The sequence below is a fragment of the Lepus europaeus genome, chromosome 1, assembly GCF_033115175.1.
Source record: "Lepus europaeus isolate LE1 chromosome 1, mLepTim1.pri, whole genome shotgun sequence".
Taxonomy (NCBI): Eukaryota; Metazoa; Chordata; class Mammalia; order Lagomorpha; family Leporidae; genus Lepus; species Lepus europaeus.
In genome coordinates, this window is record NC_084827.1 from 175,247,949 (window position 1) to 175,267,356 (window position 19,408).

At 51.7% G+C, this 19,408-nt stretch overlaps 2 protein-coding genes across 6 annotated transcripts in view; one reads left to right on the forward strand and one right to left on the reverse strand.

The window, feature by feature from the left end:
- The window catches only part of LOC133760701 (sp110 nuclear body protein-like), a 45,592-nt gene that overhangs the window by 6,373 nt on the left and 19,811 nt on the right, over window positions 1-19,408 (reverse strand). For 2 of the 5 annotated variants that reach the window (XM_062193289.1, XM_062193294.1), the window contains exons 8-9: window positions 15,296-15,436; window positions 2,669-6,860 (exon numbers count right to left, since the gene is read on the reverse strand). In XM_062193289.1, coding sequence (XP_062049273.1) covers window positions 6,745-6,860; window positions 15,296-15,436 — 257 coding nt within the window. In that variant the 3' untranslated portion in view covers window positions 2,669-6,744. Of the gene's footprint in view, window positions 1-2,668; window positions 6,861-15,295; window positions 15,437-19,408 lie in introns of those variants that run through there. The other 3 variants (XM_062193302.1, XM_062193315.1, XM_062193309.1) reach the window with 3 other exon arrangements.
- Window positions 535-1,449, forward strand: LOC133757018 (uncharacterized). The gene has a single exon (XM_062187633.1). It carries the CDS (start codon window positions 535-537, stop codon window positions 1,447-1,449), a length of 915 nt encoding a protein of 304 aa, XP_062043617.1.

Below are 19,408 nucleotides of genomic sequence, written 5' to 3' on the forward strand. Positions count from 1 at the left end.
GTCTGGAACTCAGTCCAGGTCTCCCTCATGGGCGGCAGGGACTCAGCCACCTGAGCCATCACGGCTGCCTCCCAGGGTGCACGTTGGGAGCAGAGCCTGCCCTTGAACCCAGGCACTCTGAGAGGGGATTTGAGCGCCCAGGTGGTGTCCCAACCACCGTCCCGAGTGCCCATCCACTGGCTTCTATAATGTCGTGCTATGCGCTCTGGATTGTAGAAATTGTCACAATCAAAAGTACAGAAACAAAGGCTGCGTAAGCAGTACAGCCTTGGCCTGAGTTTGAGCAGCTTGCTGAGAACGGAGTGACACGCACAGCTGTCCATGTGCATTGTGTGGGTGTACGTGCCCCTCCCCCAAAACGAAGAGAGGAGGCCATTTCTCTGGCCTCTTTGATTCCTGTCAATCTCTCCAGAATTGTCATCCTCCGTACCAAAGAGCGCGCCTTCTATTCCCGAAATCAACACACAGATATGCTCATTCCCACTCTTTCCCTCCCCCCCCCCCCCCATAGGAGCCACGCCAGCCCCGGAGACCATGAACTTGTCTTCTGAGCACTGCAACGTGTCAGACTGGCTGCGGCGAGAGGCAGCCGTGAAGGCCTCTGTGTACGTGGTCGCGTTCTCCTGTGCCACGTCCATCACGGTCGTCGTCACCACAATCGTGTGGCAGAACCTGGAGCTGAGGAGAGAGGTCCGCTACCTCCTCCTGTGCCATCACCTCCTGTGCATCTCCTCCTACTGTGGCCTGGGGGTTGTCTTCCAGGGGATGCGGGCCCTGCTGGCCAACAGTCCCCTGCTGCTGTGCTGGGTGGTGTTCGGGGCACAGCTGAGCGTTGGAGAAGGCATCCTCTTCACTCTGGCCTTGATGGCTCTCAACGCTTGCCTGGCCATTTGCTGGCCACTCACGTCCCTGTCCTTGGTCGAATCGGTCAAGTGTAGGATTCTGGCTGGCACCTGGGCAACCATCATCCTCAAGAACGTTTCCCTATTCTTCATGGAGGGCGCCAACTCCCCTGCGGGCGCTGTTTTGAAATCCGAACCCTTTTGCCCTGTGATCTTGAACGGCATTGCTGCCAGAGCTGTAGGCATGACCTTCCTCCTCGTCCCCTTGTCTGCCATTCTCATCAGTTACTCTCTGATCTACCGGGAGGGGAAGCGGGCTGGCCATTTCAACAGGGCCAACATCAGAGCCAGGCGGCGGGTCCTCGTCCACCTGGTGCAGATCAGTCTACATGTCATACCGACCCTGCTGATCATAGGTCTGGGAAAGATGTGTGGGCTGTTTTTCTTTGCTCTGAACCTGGTGCTTTTCAGTGTCTTTGCGTTTGCCCAGTGTTTTAACCCTCTGGTCTACGGGCTCCAGGATACAGAACTGCAAAGCAGATGGCAGGAGTGGTTGTACTGCCGGCCGGGCTGTGGGCGCGTGGTGAACAGCAGAGGGCCGGTATAAACGCACCTGTTTTACTGCCATTCAGAATCGGTCTAACTCCTGTCCGAACGGGTACAGCCCGGCTGCTCTGATCTGACTTTGAAAGCAGCATGAGTCAATAAAAATTATTCATTTGCCTCGCAAACCTCGCTGCTACATACACTGAACTGGCCTCAGTGAAACCATTTTCAGCGTCTTTTTTTTTTTTTTAAAGATTTATTTATTTGAAAGAGTTACACAGAGAGAGAAGGAAAGGCAGAAAGAGGGATGTCTTCCATCTGCTGGTTCACTCCCCAGTTGGCTGCAATGACCAGAACTGCACCAATCCGAAGCCAGGAGCCAAGAGCTTCTTCTGGGTCTCCCACGCGGGTGCAGGGCCCAAGCACTTGGGCCATCTCCCACTGCACTCCCGGGCCACAGCAGAGAGCTGGATTGGAAGTGGAACAGCTGGGACTTGAACTGGTGCCCATATGGGATGCCGGCGCTGCAGGCTGGGGCTTTACCCGCTACACCACAGCGCTGGCCCCACGGCGTCTTTTATCCTATAGTCAGATGAGCAGTTTCAGCAGCCTGCTCTGCCTCACTTGAGCTCTGGGGAAGCTTTGGAGTGCACTTATCTCTTTTTTTTTTAAACTTTTATTTAATGAATATAAATTTCCAAAGTACAATTTATGGATTACAATGGCTTCCCCTCCCCATAATTTCCCTCCCACCCGCAACCCTCCCCTTTCCTGCTCCCTCTCCCCTTCCAATCACATCAAGATTCATTTTCAATTCTCTTTATATACAGAAGATCAGTTTAGTATATATTAAGTAAAGGTTTGAACAGTTTGCCCCCAAATAGCAACACAAAGTGAAAAAATACTGTTGGGGTACTAGTTATAGCATTAAATAACAGTGTACAGCACATTAAAGACAGAGATCCTACATGATATTTTTTAAAAATTGATTAATTTTGTATGCAATTTCCAATTTAACACCAGGGTTTTTTTTTTTCCATTTTCAATTATCTTTATATACAGAAGATCGATTCAGTATATGCTAAGTAAAGATTTCATCAGTTTGCACCCACACAGACACACAAAGTGTAAAAATACTGTTTTAGTACTAGTTATAGCTTCACTTCACATTGGACAACACATTAAGGACAGATCCCACATGAGACATAAGTACACAGTGACTCCTGTTGTTGATTTAACAATTTGACACTCTTGTTTATGGCGTCAGTAATCTCCCTAGGCTCTAGTCATGAGTTGCCAAGGCTATGGAAGCCTTTAGAGTTCGCTGACTTTGATCTTATTCCGATAGGGTCATAGTCAAAGTGGAAGTTCTCTCCTCCCTTCAGAGAAAGGTACCTCCTTCTTTGATGGCCCCATTCTTTCCACTGGGATCTCACTTGCAGAGATCTTTCATTTAGGTCTTCTTCTTCTTCTTTTTTTTTTCCAGAGTGTCTTGGCTTTCCATGCTTAAAATACTCTCATGGGCTCTTGAGCCAGATCCGAATGCCTTAAGGGCTGATTCTGAGGCCAGAGTGCTATTTAGGACATCTGCCATTCTATGAGTCTGCTGTGTATCCCACTTCCCATGTTGGATCATTTTTTCCCTTTATGAATCTATCAGTTAGTATTAGCAGACACTAGTCTTGTTTGTGTGGTCCCTTTGACTCTTAGACCTATCAGAGTGATCAATTGTGGAGTGCACTTATCTTCTGAAACCAGTTGTTGTTGGCAGTTTTTGTATTACTTAGTTTGGTTGCATAAAACAAGAACAGCAATCAGGTCACAGGGACTTCAGACATCAGAGGTTGGGGTGGGCGCCTGGCGCAGTAGTTATGGTGCCACTTGGGACGCCTGCAGCCTATACGGGCGCATCTGGGCTCAAGCCCTGGCTCTGCCCCCCAGCTCCAGCTTCCTGCTAATGCAGATCCTGGGAGGCAGCAGGTGGTGGTTTACGTGGGTCCCTGCCGCCCACTTGGGGCACCTGGATTGAGTCCCAGGCTCCAAGCTCTGGCCTGGCCTGGCCCTGGATATCACAGGCATTTTGGAGAGGGAACCAGCAGATGGGAGATTTTTGTCTTTCTACCTTTCAAACAAAATAAATAAATTTTTTAAACTTAGAAATAGATTTTTTTGTTTGTAAAAGAAAATCCAGATGTCTACAATCCAGGCCTCCACAGCAGCTCTGCACCCACCAGGCTCATTCTCTTCTACCCTGCCATGATTAGTGTGCTACCTCATGATCCAAGGTGGCTGCTAGTGTTCCTGTCATCACATTTATATTCCAGCTGATGGGAAGGAGGAAAGGAAAATGAAGGGTCTGCATATTCCTACTACAGACATTTCCTAGAAGTCACATAAACCCTTTTTCTTTTGTTTTTCTTACATCTAACTGATCAAAATTGAGTCATTCCATGGCTAAGAATAAATTTTAGTTAGGTAGTCACGTCCCCCTCTAATAACTGGGGTTCCTAATAGTAAAAGAGGAAAGAATGTATATTGGAAAGCAAAATTATTTCAGGCACCGTTTTCTTTTCAACCAAAGTCTAAAGACAGGCAGTTGCATGGGTTCCAGTCGCAGACGTAGTGTCTGCCTTTCCGTTTGGTCCGCGGAGTGAACGGGCCAGGAGCCCAGAGAACCTCACCGTGTCTCAGCGGACAAGCGCACGCGAAACCGTTCCCAGCTCGGAATCACCCAGCGTGTCCGTCTCTGCAGAAGGGAGGCGGGGTGGGAAACAAACGTCCACAGACATTCCCCACGAGGGCTGTCTCCTTAGAGCAACCGGCGGGTCCAGAGACAGGAAGCATCACTCCAGGGCTCTAGGCAGCCAGAGAGCCCCTCCAGGAACCAGTGTTGTCTGTGGTGACTGCTGCCAGCGCATCTAAAGATGGCAGCCAACGCCCTCCCTTCCGACAGTCCAGCCACGGGCTCCGGAAAGTCAGGCAGAAACGGATGCCCTGCCCTGGGGTGGCACATGCTCTCTCGCTCTCTTAAAGATTTATTTATTTGTTTGAAAGGCTGAGTTACAGAGAAGCAGAGGCAGAGAGAGACGGGGTGGGGGGGTCTTCTATCTGCTGGTTCACTCCCCAGATGGCTGCAATGGCTGGAGCTGCGCCGATCCGAAGCCAGGAGCCAGGAGCTTCTCCCGGGTCTCCCACATGGGGTTCAGGGGACCAAAGACTTGGGCCATCTTCCACTGTTTTCTCAGGCCATAGCAGAGAGCTGGATCGGAAGTGGAGCAGTCGGGACTCGAACCAGCGTCCACATGGGATGCGGGCACTGCAGACGGTGGTTTCACTCGCTACGCCACAGCGCCGGCCCCAGCTGGCCCCACGTGCTCTCTCTTCTGTAATCCTCTCCTGCTGCCCCAAGGAAAGGCTAGCCTGGGAGGTGAGGGAAGAAGGCGGCAGTCACTTTCAAATCATCGCCCCGGGCTGACGAGGAAGGCTCTGGATGCCACACTCTCTTCTGCTTTCCACAGCCCTCCCCCCCGCCACTGCAAAGACCCTTGAAGAAAAGTCTGGAAGACACATCAGTCACCCTGGAGAGAACACATGAGAAGGACCAATCTAGGGCACCATGGCGGGGGGAGGTGAGGGGGCCAAAATGCATAATTCTATTTTTAGTGGCACTGGGGCTTCCACTGATGGTTTGATCACGTAGTTGGGTATTTGTTTATTTATTGTGAAGTCAGCCTCACTGAGGTATAACTGACATACAGTAAATTCCTTTTAAAGATGTAGGCTCAGGTGGAGTGGGGTAGCCACCTGCAGTGCCAGCCTCCCATATGGCTGCCAGTTTAAGTCCTAGCTGCTCCACTTCCCATCCAGCTCCTTGCTAATGCACCTGGGAAAGCAGTGGAGGATGGCGTTAGTGCTTGAGCCCCTGCACCTGCGTGGGAGACCAGGAAGAAGCTCCTGGCTCCTGGCTTCAGAATGGCCCAGCTCTGGACACTGTAGCCATTTGGGGAGTGAACCAGTGGATGGAAGACCTCTCTCTCTCTCTCTCTCCCCCTCTCTCTCTCTCTGTGTCTCTCCTTTTCTCTGTACCTTTGCCTTTCAAATAGATAAATTTTGAACAAGAAAAAAGTAGGTTGAGTTTTGACAAGTACGTACTCACGTGACACTGACACAGTGAAGACAAAGAACAGCTTCTTCATCCAGGAAGCTCCCACAGGCTCCCCTCCCCCTCCAGTCCCAGGCAACCCCCTGACCAGCATTTTGGCCCCAGAACGTTGTCTTCTGTGCATGGTCATATAGCTGTCACCGCATGAGTGGACTCCCACCACTACCAGCCTTTTGGGTCTGACTATTCCCGCTGAGCCCAGTGCTCTTGGGGTGTACCCCTGCTGGAGGTAGCAGGAGTTCATTTTCTTTATTGCTGAGTGGTTACCTCATTGTATGGATGTGCTACAACGTGCTAATTAGTTTACTTGTAGATGACAATTGGGTTATGTTCAGTCTTTGGCTATTATGCACAAAGCTGCTACAACCATCAGTGTGCAGGTCTTTATGTGGAACTATGTTTGCTGGGTCCAAGATAAGCCCAAGTTTAATTTTATAAAAAAAAAAAAAAGACTACTGGGGCCAGCACTGTGGCATAGCTGGTAAAGCCTCTGCCTGCAATGTTGCTGGCATCCACATGGGCACCGGATCGTGTCCGGGCTGTTCCACTTCTGATCTGGCTTCCTGCTAATGGGCTGGGAAAAGCCACAGATGATGGCCCAAGTCCTTGGGCCCCTGCCACCCACATGGAAGACTCAAATGAAGCTCCTGGCATCTACCTGGCTCAGCCTTGGCCACTGCAGCCATCTGGGGAGTGAACTGTGAACGGAAGATTCTCTGTAACTCTGACTTCCGAATAACTCCGACTGGACCATTCTGCGTTACCATCGGCCAACCATGAGATTTCCTGCGCTCTGTATCCTTGTCTACTCTTAGTACTGTCAGTCTTCCTTTTTAGCTATGCTAATAATAGTAACATAACACTGGCATCTCACCTGGTGTCTTAAGTGTTGGGCTAAACGCACCTGAACTTACATTTTAATTCGCTTTCCCACAAGCATTTGGAAGGACCCTCATATGTCAGTTGTAAGTTCTTTCTTATAGACAGGCTAGGGATTAAGAACACAAATGCCAGACTGTGTGGGTTCCAGAGGAAATTCTACCACTTTCTGGCTATGAAATCTCGGGTAGGTTACTTAGCCTCTGTTCTTCAGTCTTCTCATCTGTGAAATGGGGCTACCCATTGTCATAGGATCACTGTGCACATCACAAGCTTGTGGACATCATAGAGCTGCCCGAGGTTGGTGCCGTTACCCTACAAATAAAGGCCCGCGTTGAAGCTGGATCCATTCGTGTGACGATGGCTGTGTGATGGCTTTGTCTGCAGAGTCAGGGTTACAGTGAGCCGCTTAGGAAGCCCTGGGGCTGGACCTGGGTAAGGAAGAGTACACGGGCGTGGTTTGTACAGCAATTGTGCCGGGTCTTCCGAAAGCACACAGCGTTTTGCAAGGTAAAGGGCATTTCCTCCTTCCTTTTCATGCCCTTCCAACTTTCCTCCAGTTTCTGGGACAGCAGGGTTATTTATTTATTCATTCATTCATTCATTCATTTATTTAAAACTTCAATGCCCTGAAATTTTCTGTAGTGGGCACAGATGCACTGACCCAGTAATAAGTGAAAATACAATGACGCATTTGGTGCTTTCAATCAGTTTTACAAAATGGAACCCCATGGAGCTCCTCCCTGTTAAATAATCAATGTTCGATTGTCAGCATACATTAAAACCGGGCCTTGAAAGACTGGCACTCATTGTACAAGACCTATCTACAGAGGAGGTGATTATTCCCACGGCTTCTGTAGCTAACAGCCCAACTTGGCCTGTCCTGGAAAGAATGAAAGGTGTTTCATGGTGGATCACTACACTCCGAATGCTGTGACTACACCCACTGAGGACCCTACACCCAGTAGTATTGAAATTACTGACTTTTTCTACCGAGCAATGTGTGACCACTCTGCAGGCGCAGGTTTGACGGCCGTGGCCTGTTCAGTGCCTAGGTCAACAGCATCTCAGCTGCCCAAGGGACATGACGCACCTTTACCAGGCAACCCTCGGGTACCTCAACAGCGCTGCCGTTACACAAAACCTTTGCAGGCAGCAGCGGATCTGCATCCGACTTTCCCCAGAAGCACCAGTGTGACATCACAGGGTGACACCCTTCTCTGAGCAGGTGCAATGGACATCCAGTCACTCACAAGGAGCACGAGCCGTTGTCCTGTTCCCCTGCCCACGCACAAGGACCCTCACATGCTCACAGGCTCTGAGCCTCGGACGCTGCACCTGCTTCCCACACACCTTCGGTCACAGAGGCAGCACCCCACGGACACCACAGAAAACGCCTTTGGAGTATCAGCATCGGTTCTCTCTATCACATGCGTACACAAAGCTAGACCCCGAGCAGGCCGGGTAAGCTGCAGAGGTACAGGTACCGGGGCAAGTGGCCGAGGGCAAGGCCAGTCCTACCCTTCATCCTGTCTCAGGAGGTGGGACTAAGAGGTGAGACTGAGTGTGTCCCTGGCTATCATGTGCTGCCATATGGCATTATAAGGATTAGAAACACTGCAATATCTAGGATATTACTGAATGATCTATATTTTAAAGATCTTCAATTGTTTTTTTACACAGTAATAATCATTACAGAAATCCGAGGGCAGGTGTATTTGGTGGTCAAGATGCTGGCTAAGACACCCACATCCTATATCGGTGCCTGGGTTGGATCTCTGGCTCCAGTCCTGGCTCCAGCTTCCTACTAAGGCAGACCCAGGGAGGCAGCAGGGGTGGCTCAAGTGGTTGGGTTCCTGCCACCCATGTGGGAGACCTGGGTGGGTTTCCCACTCCTGCCTTTAGCCTGGCCCAACTCTGAAAGGCAGAGTTAGAGAGAGAGAGAGACTGAGAGAGAGAGAGAGAGAGAGATTTCTTCCATCGCTGGTTCATTACTCAAATGGCTGCAACAGCCAGGGCTGAGATAGGTCAAAGCCAGGAGCCAGGAGCTTCTTCCAGGTCTCCCACATGGCATGGACATGGAACGTTGTGCTTAAACAGTCACTACGAAGATGTCATGCCCAGGTGTGAAGGCGACTCAGAGCTGGGAAACTCGGGGACCCTAAGGCCTTCAGCCAGACAGAGAATGTGGCAGGAATTCACCTGCTGGTCACCTCCCAAGAGTTATTCTCGGAGGCCAGAGCAGAAGTCCTTTCTGAAAGAGAGATGGAGCTGGTGAATGAGCTTAATCTGGAGGCTCTTTTGTACACATCACAGTTCTCCCTCCTGGGATCTCAAACTCAAGGTATCCAAATGCAAACGGGGCCCTTCTTTTGGACTTCGCTTAGTGGGAAAATCAGCCCTTTCTCTGTGACTCAAACCCAAGACCCAATTCCTCTGTCCCATCCCTTGCCCATCCACGCTGTTTCCCTCCCAGTCTGTGCTCCTGTCGGCCACGTTTTTCCACCCGCATTGAGCTCTGCCTACGTCACACTGCCGCAGCTCAATGGCACTGCACTGCACTGCCACTGCAAACCGACTCACTCTTCAAACCGCGACCTGTGTGCCCCCTGTCGTCACCAACACACCGCCAGCAGCTCCCGACCTATGTGCCCCCTGTCGTCACCAACACACCGCCAGCAGCTCCCGACCTGTGTGCCCCCTGTCATCACCAACACACCGCCAGCAGCTCCTGACCTGTGTGCCCCCTGTCGTCATCGACACACCGCCAGCAGCTCCCGGAGCGACTCCCTCGGCAGCACATACTCCGCTTCCAGTTCTTGGAGCGCCCCCGCCCCCCTTCCACTGCAAATTCACTGGGTGTGAACCAAGCACCCTCTCCATTCTGAATGCACTTCTCCCAGGAGCCTGTGAGAAGCGGAGCGCCCATTTCAGGACCCAGCTCCAACCTCTCTTCGATCCAGCTCCCACTCACGGCACTCCACCTTACTGGGCCACGAGAGGCCGGCCCTGTGGGGGGGGGGGGCAGTTAGCAAGGGCTGACTGCGTTCTTCTTCTGCCTTGGAGGAAGCCTGAAGACCTGCTTGTGTGGTGGGGCAGTGGGAGAGCGTTCATATTTTACGTGACCCCTACATGCACCAGGGACATGGCGATTAGTGTCGCAGGGTGCGTGGCTGGCTTCCACGTGGCGGCCAGCGGCGTGGTCTGGTGGCCACATATACCATGACGGGGAAAATTTGGAAATTGCTTCCTGCCACACCTTTTTCTGCAGCCGTTTCCTGATCAAGTACACACATGGGCCCTCTCCTCCCTTCCGGCCGGCCACCGAGGAATCCCAAGAGCAGGGGAACACGGGCTCACCTTGTCCCGGTTTCTCTTTGTGTAAGATCCCCTCTGCCTTACGGTCACAGGAAGCTTCGGAGCGTGAAAATCCACAGTGTCACCAGCTTCCTGCTTCTCCGAGAGGAGGACAGTCGGCCCAGCTCCGCCTCTTGAGTTGTGATGGCAACAAACAATGGTAATATAAATGGTCTTGGGGAATGCTGCTGTCCGGTTAATTTGCAGGAAGTATTCCATTCTGAGCGGCAGGTGAGCTATGTGCACGAAGCGATCTCTGGGTCTCCACAACCCCCTCCCCTGATCCCCAACACTACATCAGACAAAATGCTATCGGCCAGTGCTGTGGTGCAGTGAGTTAAAGCCCTGGCCTGCAGTGCCAGCATCGCACATGGGCAATGGTTCAAGTCCCGGCTGCTCCTCTTCCCATCCAGCTCTCTGCTATGGCCTGGGAAAGCAATAGAAGATGGACCAAGTCCTTGGGCCCCTACACCTGCATGGGAGACCCAGAAGAAGCTCCTGGCTCCTGGCTTTGGATCAGCACAGCTCTGGCTGTCATTTGCAGCCATTTGGGGAGTGAACCAGCCGATGGAAGACCTTTCTCTCTCTATGGCTTTACCTCTCACTGTAACTCTTGCAAAAAAATAAAATAAATCTTTTTAAAAAAAATCAAAACGCTGTCACAGAAGTAGTACAGGGCTTCTGAAGCACATGTTGTCCTCAGTTGCAAGCTAATGGGCCACCTCCCAAAGTTCTTTTACCCAACAGCCTCCCGCAGCCTCCCTGTGCCAGTGGAGGTCATTACTCAACATACTCATTGCGCTCATGCAGCTGGAGGAAAAGTCATTGTTTCCAACCTTGTTTTCTGAGTCAGAGGAGACCTGGCCAAGAGAGATGGTTAGCAATGAGCGGATGCTGGCAATCTTCCTGGTTTGCTGTCTCTTTCCATCTCACTGCTTCCCTGTGTCTCTTTTGCTGAATAAAAGAAAACCCTGTAAATCTACAGAATAATCTCCACATTGCCCATGGAGAGATCTGCATAGCAATCTGGGTTCCAATTCGGGAGAAGCAGTTGCAAATGTGCTTAAAATGCCTATCAGCCACGCCCAGTCCCTGCCCCTCTAACCACACAGTGGATGGATTACTGCAAGGTGAGCTGTGGGGGCTGTCTCTTAGGGGAGACAGGACTGGCCTACGCGTGCCCTGTGTTGGGTTTAGAGGATGTTACACCCCGGACAATCTAGGAGAACCTTTAGTCCAACTCTCCTTTGCCTCTAACACTTACTGAAATATCGAAAAGAAAACGTAAGAAAAAGCAAGCACATCACTGGAAAGAGGAAAGAACAGCATGAATGGCAAAGAAACTCTTACTTATTTTGGAAAGATATGAAGACAGAGAGAGAGAGAGAGAGAGAGAGAGAGAGAGAGGTAAGCTTGGGTGGGAGGAACTTAGTTCAGACAGCTGGCTGGTGTTCCTGGGTGCACTGGCTGTGGCTGGCTCTACCACCTACCTGTGTGCAGACTCTACTCAGTGAATACGGCCCAGCAGAGGAGAGCCTGGCTTCTGCAGCCACACCCAGTAGGCTTTTAATCCTGGCTCTGCCGCTTCCTGGAAGGATTCCCTAACTGTGCGCTCCTGTTACCCAGGTTGAGTCGGGTATTTGCAGCTGCAGGTCCCTGACTTGGATGACAGACAGACCCACCGGTCACTCTGGGCCACCACTAGTGCAAACTTGGAGGGGGATTGGCAGAGTCCAAGCGAACTTCTAAGGTTCTCTGTCTCCATGGAAATGTCTCCTCCAATTCCTTTTGGTAAGTACAGCTCTTCTGAGCACAGGTGTCCCAGAGGTGTCCACAAGTCGATGAGGGAGCAGGGGGTGGCTTTGAGGGCTCCGGGCAGCTGTCACCACGCAGAGTTCCTCCTTTACCTGGTGCCTTTGCCAGGTCACCAAGTCAGGTGGCACCTTTTAGCTCAAGGACTTCCAAAACCACCAACCCTATGCCTAAGCCCACTTCTCTGGTCTGTTCTTGACAACCCTGAGTTTGGCTTACCCGCACCTGCTCACCTCAGCAAACAGGCCCTCAGAGACGGGACCTGCATTCCCAGGAACCCCTTCGGGAAGGTGCTTGGGGGGCTCTGACATCAGCCAGCCCCTTTTCCTCGGGGAGCTGTGTGGGGAATGATTTGGGGCACGGTTAGTGAACCACCGGGAGGCTACTGGGAAGGGCCAGCAGTTACGGAAAACGTAAGTCCGTGGAAACAAAAAGCATAGTGAAGGAAATTAACAGAGAAGCCTAACAGTAGAATGGAAAAAAACCTAATTAGCAAGCCGGCAGATCAGCTCCAAGAATTCTTAGAAAACGCAGGGGGGAAGGCACAAGGTGAAAATTACACACGGGAAGACGAGAGGCCCGGGGAAGACCTGGGGGCTGGGCAGGTGGTGGTGAGGACGAGGTGACTGGAGGAAAATTACCCAGCAAGGAGACACTACGGGCAGCGGGCACATGGCCCACACAGCCTCACGACCATGTGCGAGGCCACGATCCTGCCCTCCTCTTCTAGCTGGGGGTTTGGGCTCAGCTCTGCAGAGAACGATTGGTGGTCAGCACACTTATTTGGGGGTGCAGCTGGCACTAGAATTCAGACACCCAGACTCCTGGTCTAGCGCTCTTTCTGTAACATCAGAGACGCCTCAACAGGCTGTACAACACAATGGACAACAGCACAGATACCCTGTGTTAAATCAGGACTTACAACCAAGCAGAGAGCGCAGGGGGAGGCAGGTGAGGAACAACTGTCAGAGTCTATCCGGGTTCCTGCCTCCCCCAGTATTTCACAGAAACCCTACACCTCACCTGGGTTCACTGAGTGTCAAGAACAAAGGACTCAGCATCAGGACACCCAGGTTGATTTGAATCTGTAAAATGGGTTGATAGCCCCACTTACTGTGAGGATCTGCTTTGCCAATTGTAAAGTGATACACATACTTAGATTGTTATTGGGGTTTCTGCAAAAGGTTGTGTGGCTTGGGCACTGAGCCAAGTTTCTACTTTGAAGGAGGATGCTCTGTGCTGGCACTGTGGCACAGTGGGTTAAAGCCCTGGCCTACAGCGCCAGCATCCCATAGAGGCACCAGTTCAAGTCCCAGCTGCTCCTCTTCTGATCCAGCTCTATGGCCTGAGAAAACAGTAGAAGATGGCCCAGGTCCTTGGGCCCCTGCACCCACGTGAGAGACCTGGAAGCAGCTCCTGGCTGCTGGCTTCAGATCAGCTCAGCTCTGGCCATTGCAGTCATTTGGGGCGTGAGCCAGCGGAATGGAAGACCTCTCTCTCTGGCTCTAACTCTCTCTGTAACTCTGTCTTTCAAATAAACAAAATATTGTTTTTTTTTTAAAAAAGAGGATGCTCGATTTCACTTCTGAAACACCATCAACTTGTATGCTTAGCACAACCACCTTCTAGCAGAGAGCGGTAAAGGGTTTGGGTTGAAGAATCAACTCTGGCAGATGTAGGCAGGGCATCAAGAAAGGTGCACCTTCTCCTCTCTCTCTGTCTCTCTCTCTCTTCCCCTTACACACACACACACACACACACACTCTACATGGATCCTGATGTTGGTATCCACCCTTGATGAAGAATGAATCCGTACTGATTCATAAGACTGCAGACTGCGAGGCAGGGGGAAGCAGGAGAGAGCACTGAGCCAGACTGATCGGCTGCCTGACCTCAGTCTGCACGCAGCGAGCAGGATGCACGCGGATAACTGATCACGGCTGTGGTCTGTGCCGTGGGGAGAGATGGGCTCCACGAGGCATGTCTGGGAGAGCTGCGTCTGCCTGCCAGGACAGATTCACTTCCCTGCAGACGGCATTTAAGGTGGGGCCTGAGGGTGCACAGAGCACGGGAGGAGCATGGGAGGTTAGCTTTGGGCAGGTGCATGTGAGGAGGGGGCGGGAGGGTTAAGCATTCAGACCTAGGTTGTAGGCATCAGGCTGATGTCATCTTTGTTTTTATTTTAATGATTTGTAACTTAGTCAAGCTAAGACAGATAATGGTGCGGGAGTTCAGGGTCCTCCCAAACCCCAGTGATGTATTGCAGGCGTCAGCAAACTGTGGCCCAAGGGCCCATTGGACTGACCACCCGTTTTTGTAAATAAAGTTTTATTGCAACACAGCCATGTCCATTTGTCTGTATGTTTGTCTCTGGCCATTTTCACTCTACAAAGGCAGAGCTGAGCAGCACACAGAGGTGGTGCCGCCAGCAAAGTATCATCTGGCACTTTTTTGGGGAGAAACCTTGGCACGCAACAAAGTTTCACTTCTCCCTCCTGCTGCTCCCTCATCACAGGGTGGTTAAGGCTCAGCCCTACATGACTGATACCCGTGGTTCCTGGTGACAGAGAAGTCTCTGTTTAGAATGCCACTGGTTTGGGGACAGAGGGAAAAGGCACGTGAGCTCTTAAAACTCTGCCCTGCCGCTGACCCTCTCATATTGGTCCACATTTCTTTGGCCAAGTTAAGTCCCATGGGCATCCCTGAGTCCACAGTGTGGGTGCGTATAACCTTGTGAAGGCGTGGGGCACAGGGACATTGATGATCAAGGACTCGTACAGCCCACTGCAACACGTTTGCACACAGCGCAAAGGAAAACAGTGGAATAGCGTCCTTGCTTTGTTTAGCAAGGAGAAGAGGCTTGTGAATTCCAGCGCTGATGAAAGTAATGGAAGGGGCTTTCATCTGATACTAATGGGAATGTTGCTGGGGGCAGATTGAGGACCAATGTGCAGCAGACTCCTTGACTAAGCTTTCCTTCTAGAAATGAACCAGTGTGAAGTGATCCCGGGGCCGGCGCTGTGGCGCAGCGGGTTAACTCCCTGGCCTGAAGCGCCAGCATCCCATATAGTGCTGGTTCTAGTCCCAGCTACTCCTCTTCTGACCCAGCTCTCTGCTATGGCCTGGGAAAGCAGTAGAAGATGGCCCAAGTGCTTGGGCCCCTGCACCCACGTGGGAGACATGAAAGAAGCTCCTGGCTCTTGGCTTCAGATTGGTGCAGCTCCAGCCGTTGTGGCCAATTGGGGAGTGAACCATCGGATGGAAGACCTCCCTCTCTGCTTCTCCTTCTCTCTGTGTAACTCTGACTTTCAAATAAAATAAATAAATCTTTAAAAAAAAAAAGAAGTGATCCTGAAACTATGCCCACCATGAGGATTGGTGCCACTTTCCATGGTGGACTGTCCACAAGCATCTAGGCGTCTCTCATACCCCGTGCAGTTGTGGTGCCTCCACTACTAGAAATGAGAACAGTGGGCACTGGGAGAGGTCAGTGAATGCACTTGGCAAATCCAAGGTCAGCTGCACCGGAGAACACGCTTCTCCCAGAAAACATTGCAACACCAACAGAGCCTTGCCTGGCTTCACGCCCCTCTTGTCCGCCTGTCTTCCTCCTCCTGTCGCTGGACACCCAGGAGAGACCCCTCACACACACCCCCACACGGAGTCATTCAAAGGGCTGATCCACCTTCAGCCTCACCTTCTTCTGGTCTGGACATCCGGGCACGCTCCGCCCTCGCCTTCTGGGCTCTTGTCATCACCCCCGAGGTCCGGGTTGGACCGTCTTTCCTGTGAGTCGCCTGGTCTACCACGGGGAGCTTCTCTTGGATTCCAGATGAGGCTGCGGTGATTTGGGCACAGTTGAAATCCGGGTCCCCAGTGCGCCTCCCCCCATCAACTCCTGCCCCGCCTTCTCACGGCCCAGGCTCCACCGTTCAACTCCCTTCTCCCCTTTCCTCTGCTCCCCTCTCCACAATCGCTGCTTCGCTGTCCTGCAAGTACCTTTCGTTCTCCCCTCGACTCACCTTGCCTCTTCCTGTTTCTCTTTTCCCTGTTGTCTCCTCTCTTTGATTCTAAGCTCCATAAAGGCAGGGATTTGCTTGTGTTTTGCTCGCTCCCGAGTCCCCACGGCCTGGTACACACTTTACACTCAACCCAGGTTCGTTCATGAATGTACAATACAGCAGCATATGTTTGAAAACGTCAAGTGTATTTTTCATCATTATGGAGTGCCAGGCTTCACCGACAAGGAAATCAGTAGGATCCAGGCCCGGAGCAGACACTGGCTAGGACTGGGGTCTCTGGGAGGCCCCAGACAAAATACTGAAACACAGAGTTTGTGGAGAGTGATTGGGGTTCCCAAGTCCCCAAAACTACCCGTGTATACCGAGAAGGGGTCTGAACATCAAGTTTCCCAGAAGTCCTGGGTAGAGGAAAAGCACGTGACACAGGGTAAGTTTCCTCCAGCCTAGGGAGGCTATGGGTAGGGAACTGGGAGAAGAGATGGAGGGGAGGGGGGTACAAAAGCAGAATCCCAGATCCAACCCCAAGCTTGGTGGTTCTGGGAGCGAGCAGAAAAATCAGGAATTCCCACACCAGCCAGGCTGATGTCCTGACCATGACGGTTCAGGAGCTGGGTGGCGGTCTCATCTCAGGGGTCCCTATACTCCCACAAAGGCATGGGATCCCAAATCCCCACCTGATGGTACCCTGAGGCCCTCAGGAAAGCTGTGAGTAAAAGAACAGGGGAGGCCGGCACCGTGGCTCACTAGACTAATCTTCCACCTGCGGTGCCAGCGCCCTGGGTTCTAGTCCCAGTTGCCCCTCTTCCAGGCCAGCTCTCTGCTGTGGCCCAGGAAGGCAGTGGAGGATGGTCCAAGTGCTTGGGCCCCTGCACCCCATGGGAGACCAGGAGGAAGCATCTGGCTCCTGGCTTCGGATCAGCGCAGCGCACCAGCCGCAGCGGCCATTTTGGGGGGTGAACCAACGGAAGGAAGACCTTTCTCTCTGTCTCTCTCTCTCTCACTGTCTAACTCTGCCTGTCAAAAAAAAAAAAAAAAAAAAAAAAAAAAAAAAACCACAGAGGAAAAAGGAGACAGGAATGAAAGGAAGAGGCGGGAGCACAGAGAAGGAGAAAAGGGGATGGAGATGGTGGGGAATTGGAGCCGAGGAGAGGAAACGTGCAGTTTGGTAAATGCTTGTTTCCTGTGCTGACAGCACCACGTGTATGCAACGCAGTTGATTTACGGTGAGCACACACGGAGGTTTTGAGAGTTGCATGACTGTAAATGTCACTCCCAATCGAGATGGGAGTCTACCGCCCGTGGACCCGCGTGTCCTTTGCGCTTCCTGGATGGGAGCCTGGAGTGGACACAGTCTTAACCTCAAATTTCCCTGATGCCTCACTTCAACCCCAACCACCATTCCTTCCGGAAGGTACCAGACAGAGGCCAGATTTCAATCCGAGCGGTGTCTGGGTCTTTCTGTGCGGGAGGTGTCTGCTGACAGGGGGCTAGGGCCGGCACAGTGAAAGCTGGGTGGCCTCGCCCGGGACTCCAGTGAGGACCATGCTAGGTGCCAGGGGAGTGACACGCATCCTCCTTGCTTACCTCCTGCGAGTCTTTTTTTCTGTCTTTCTGAATTTGAGCACCTATATATTTTTCTTCTCTCTTCTTTTTTTTTTTTTTCTAATTTATTTGACAGAGTTATAGACAGTGAGAGTGAGACAAACAGAGAGAGAGAGAGAGAGAGAGAGAGAGAAAGGTCTTCCTTCCGTTGGTTCACCCCCCAAATGGTCGCTAAGGCCAGCGCTGTGCTGATCCGAAGTCAGGAGCCAGGTGCTTCCTCCTGGCCTCCCATGCGGGTGCAGGGCCCAAGCACTTGGGCCATCCTCCACTGCTCCCCCCTCTTGGGCCACAGCAGAGAGCTGGACTGGAAGAGGAGCAACCAGGACAGAATCCGGTGCCCCAACTGGAACTAGACCCCAGCGCCCATATGGGATGCCGGCGCCGCAGGCAGAGGATTGACCAAGTGAGCCATGGTGCCAGCCTCTTTCTTCTCTCTTTTTAAAAAAGAAAACCAATTCACTCTCTGGCTATAAATATTGATCCAAATATAAATATACATCCAGATATAAATATAAATATTGAAAAAGTACTGAATTTTTTTCTTAACGTTAAAAAATTTTAATAGAGAGCATGTTCCCAATTGCTAGTTCACTCCCCAAATGCCTGCAATGGCCAAGGCTGTGCCAGGCTGAAGCTAGGAGACAGGAGCTCAATCTGGGTCTTCCACGTGGGTGCTAGGGACCCAAGTACCTGAACTATCGCTGCTGCCTCCCAGGGTCTGCATTAGCAGGGGGCTGGAATTGGGAGCCAAGGTGGGCTGTTGAACCCAGGTACTCCAATGTGGATGCTGTTGTCTTAACTGCCAGGCTAAATGCCACTCCTCAATACTTTTTAAAGATTTAGTTATTTATTTGAAAAGCAGAGTTACAGAGAGAGGGTGAGACACAGACAGAGACCTTCCATGCACTGGTTCACTCCTCAAATGGCTGCAACAGCCAGAGCTGGGCCCATCTGAAGCCAGGAGCCAGGAGCTTCTTCCTGGTCTCCCACATGGGTGGCAGAGGCCCAAGCACTTGGGCCATCTTCTGCTGCTTTCCCAGGCGCATTAGCAGGGAGCTGGATCGGAAGTGGAGCAGCGGGGACTCTAACCAGCGCCCATATGGGATGCCCGCATTTCAGGTGGTGGCTTAACCTACTATGCCACAGTGCTGGCCCCCTTCAATACTTTTTAAACAAAAATTTTCTGCTTTTTCATCACTTTGGGGAGGCAAGAAACCATTAGGCCTATGTGAAACAAATACTTCATTTTGCCTGGAAGTGAATAAGGACTGGATAAAGATGTAAAAGATATTCTAGCAACTAACATTTAGAATATGACATTTTCAAATTAATAGCCATTTTTGAAGGCTAGAGGAAGATACAGCAAAAGATTGTTATAAGCCATGGACATGCAAAGGTTTTCTTAGCTGAAATTCAAAGCCAAAAAAAGATCACACAGATAAAGACAAACAGATTTTAAAAATGTAAAATGTTCACACCTCAGAAAACACTCCACGTATTGAAATAGAAATGTTGGTAGGAATATTGTGTCATAGAGGACAGGGCGGGTTATGCTGCAGTAACAAACAGAACCGAATCTTAGTGGATGAGCATGGAAAGGTGTATTCTTTGGTCACAGAGTCCTCTGCAGGGGACTCCCAGGGCTGCTGCCCACCCCCACCCCACTTTGGCCTTGGGGCTGTCTCTTCCACACCCTTCCACAGTCAGGGGAAGGTTGTGGAGAGCTGTGGTGTGGGGCTCTTTTGTGCTGTGACCCAGGGGTGACACCTGTGTCTCCAGCCGTCTGGCCAGCACCAGCACCGTGCACTTGCCTCCTGCAGGGGGAATGGCCAGGATGCTTTCCGGGTGTCCCAGAGGGGGAGCAGAGCGAGAAGCAGTGGCGAGCAGTGGATGAGAGCCCTGCTGTTGCTGCACCTGCTCTCCTCTGTTTCCCCTCAGTTGGGAATGGAAGCCTGATTCTGAGCAGGTTCCCCATTCTTCTAGCACAAGGACCACATTCCCCAGCCCCTCTGAAGTCAGAGGTGGCCACACACCAGTCCTGGCAAGGCAGTGCTGCCTGTGGGTGGTGTCCATCGGGGGAGGGGGGCACCCTTCTCTGATCCTGCCTCTTCCCCTTTGGCTGAACCCAGACTTCCTGGCTGGACCCTACCGCAGAGGATGCCCCGTGCAAGAACCTTGACCATCTA

Bases quoted from the DNA above. Each gene is read 5' to 3' on its own strand.
- LOC133757018 (XM_062187633.1), top strand. From the start codon at position 535: ATGAACTTGTCTTCTGAGCACTGCAACGTGTCAGACTGGCTGCGGCGA.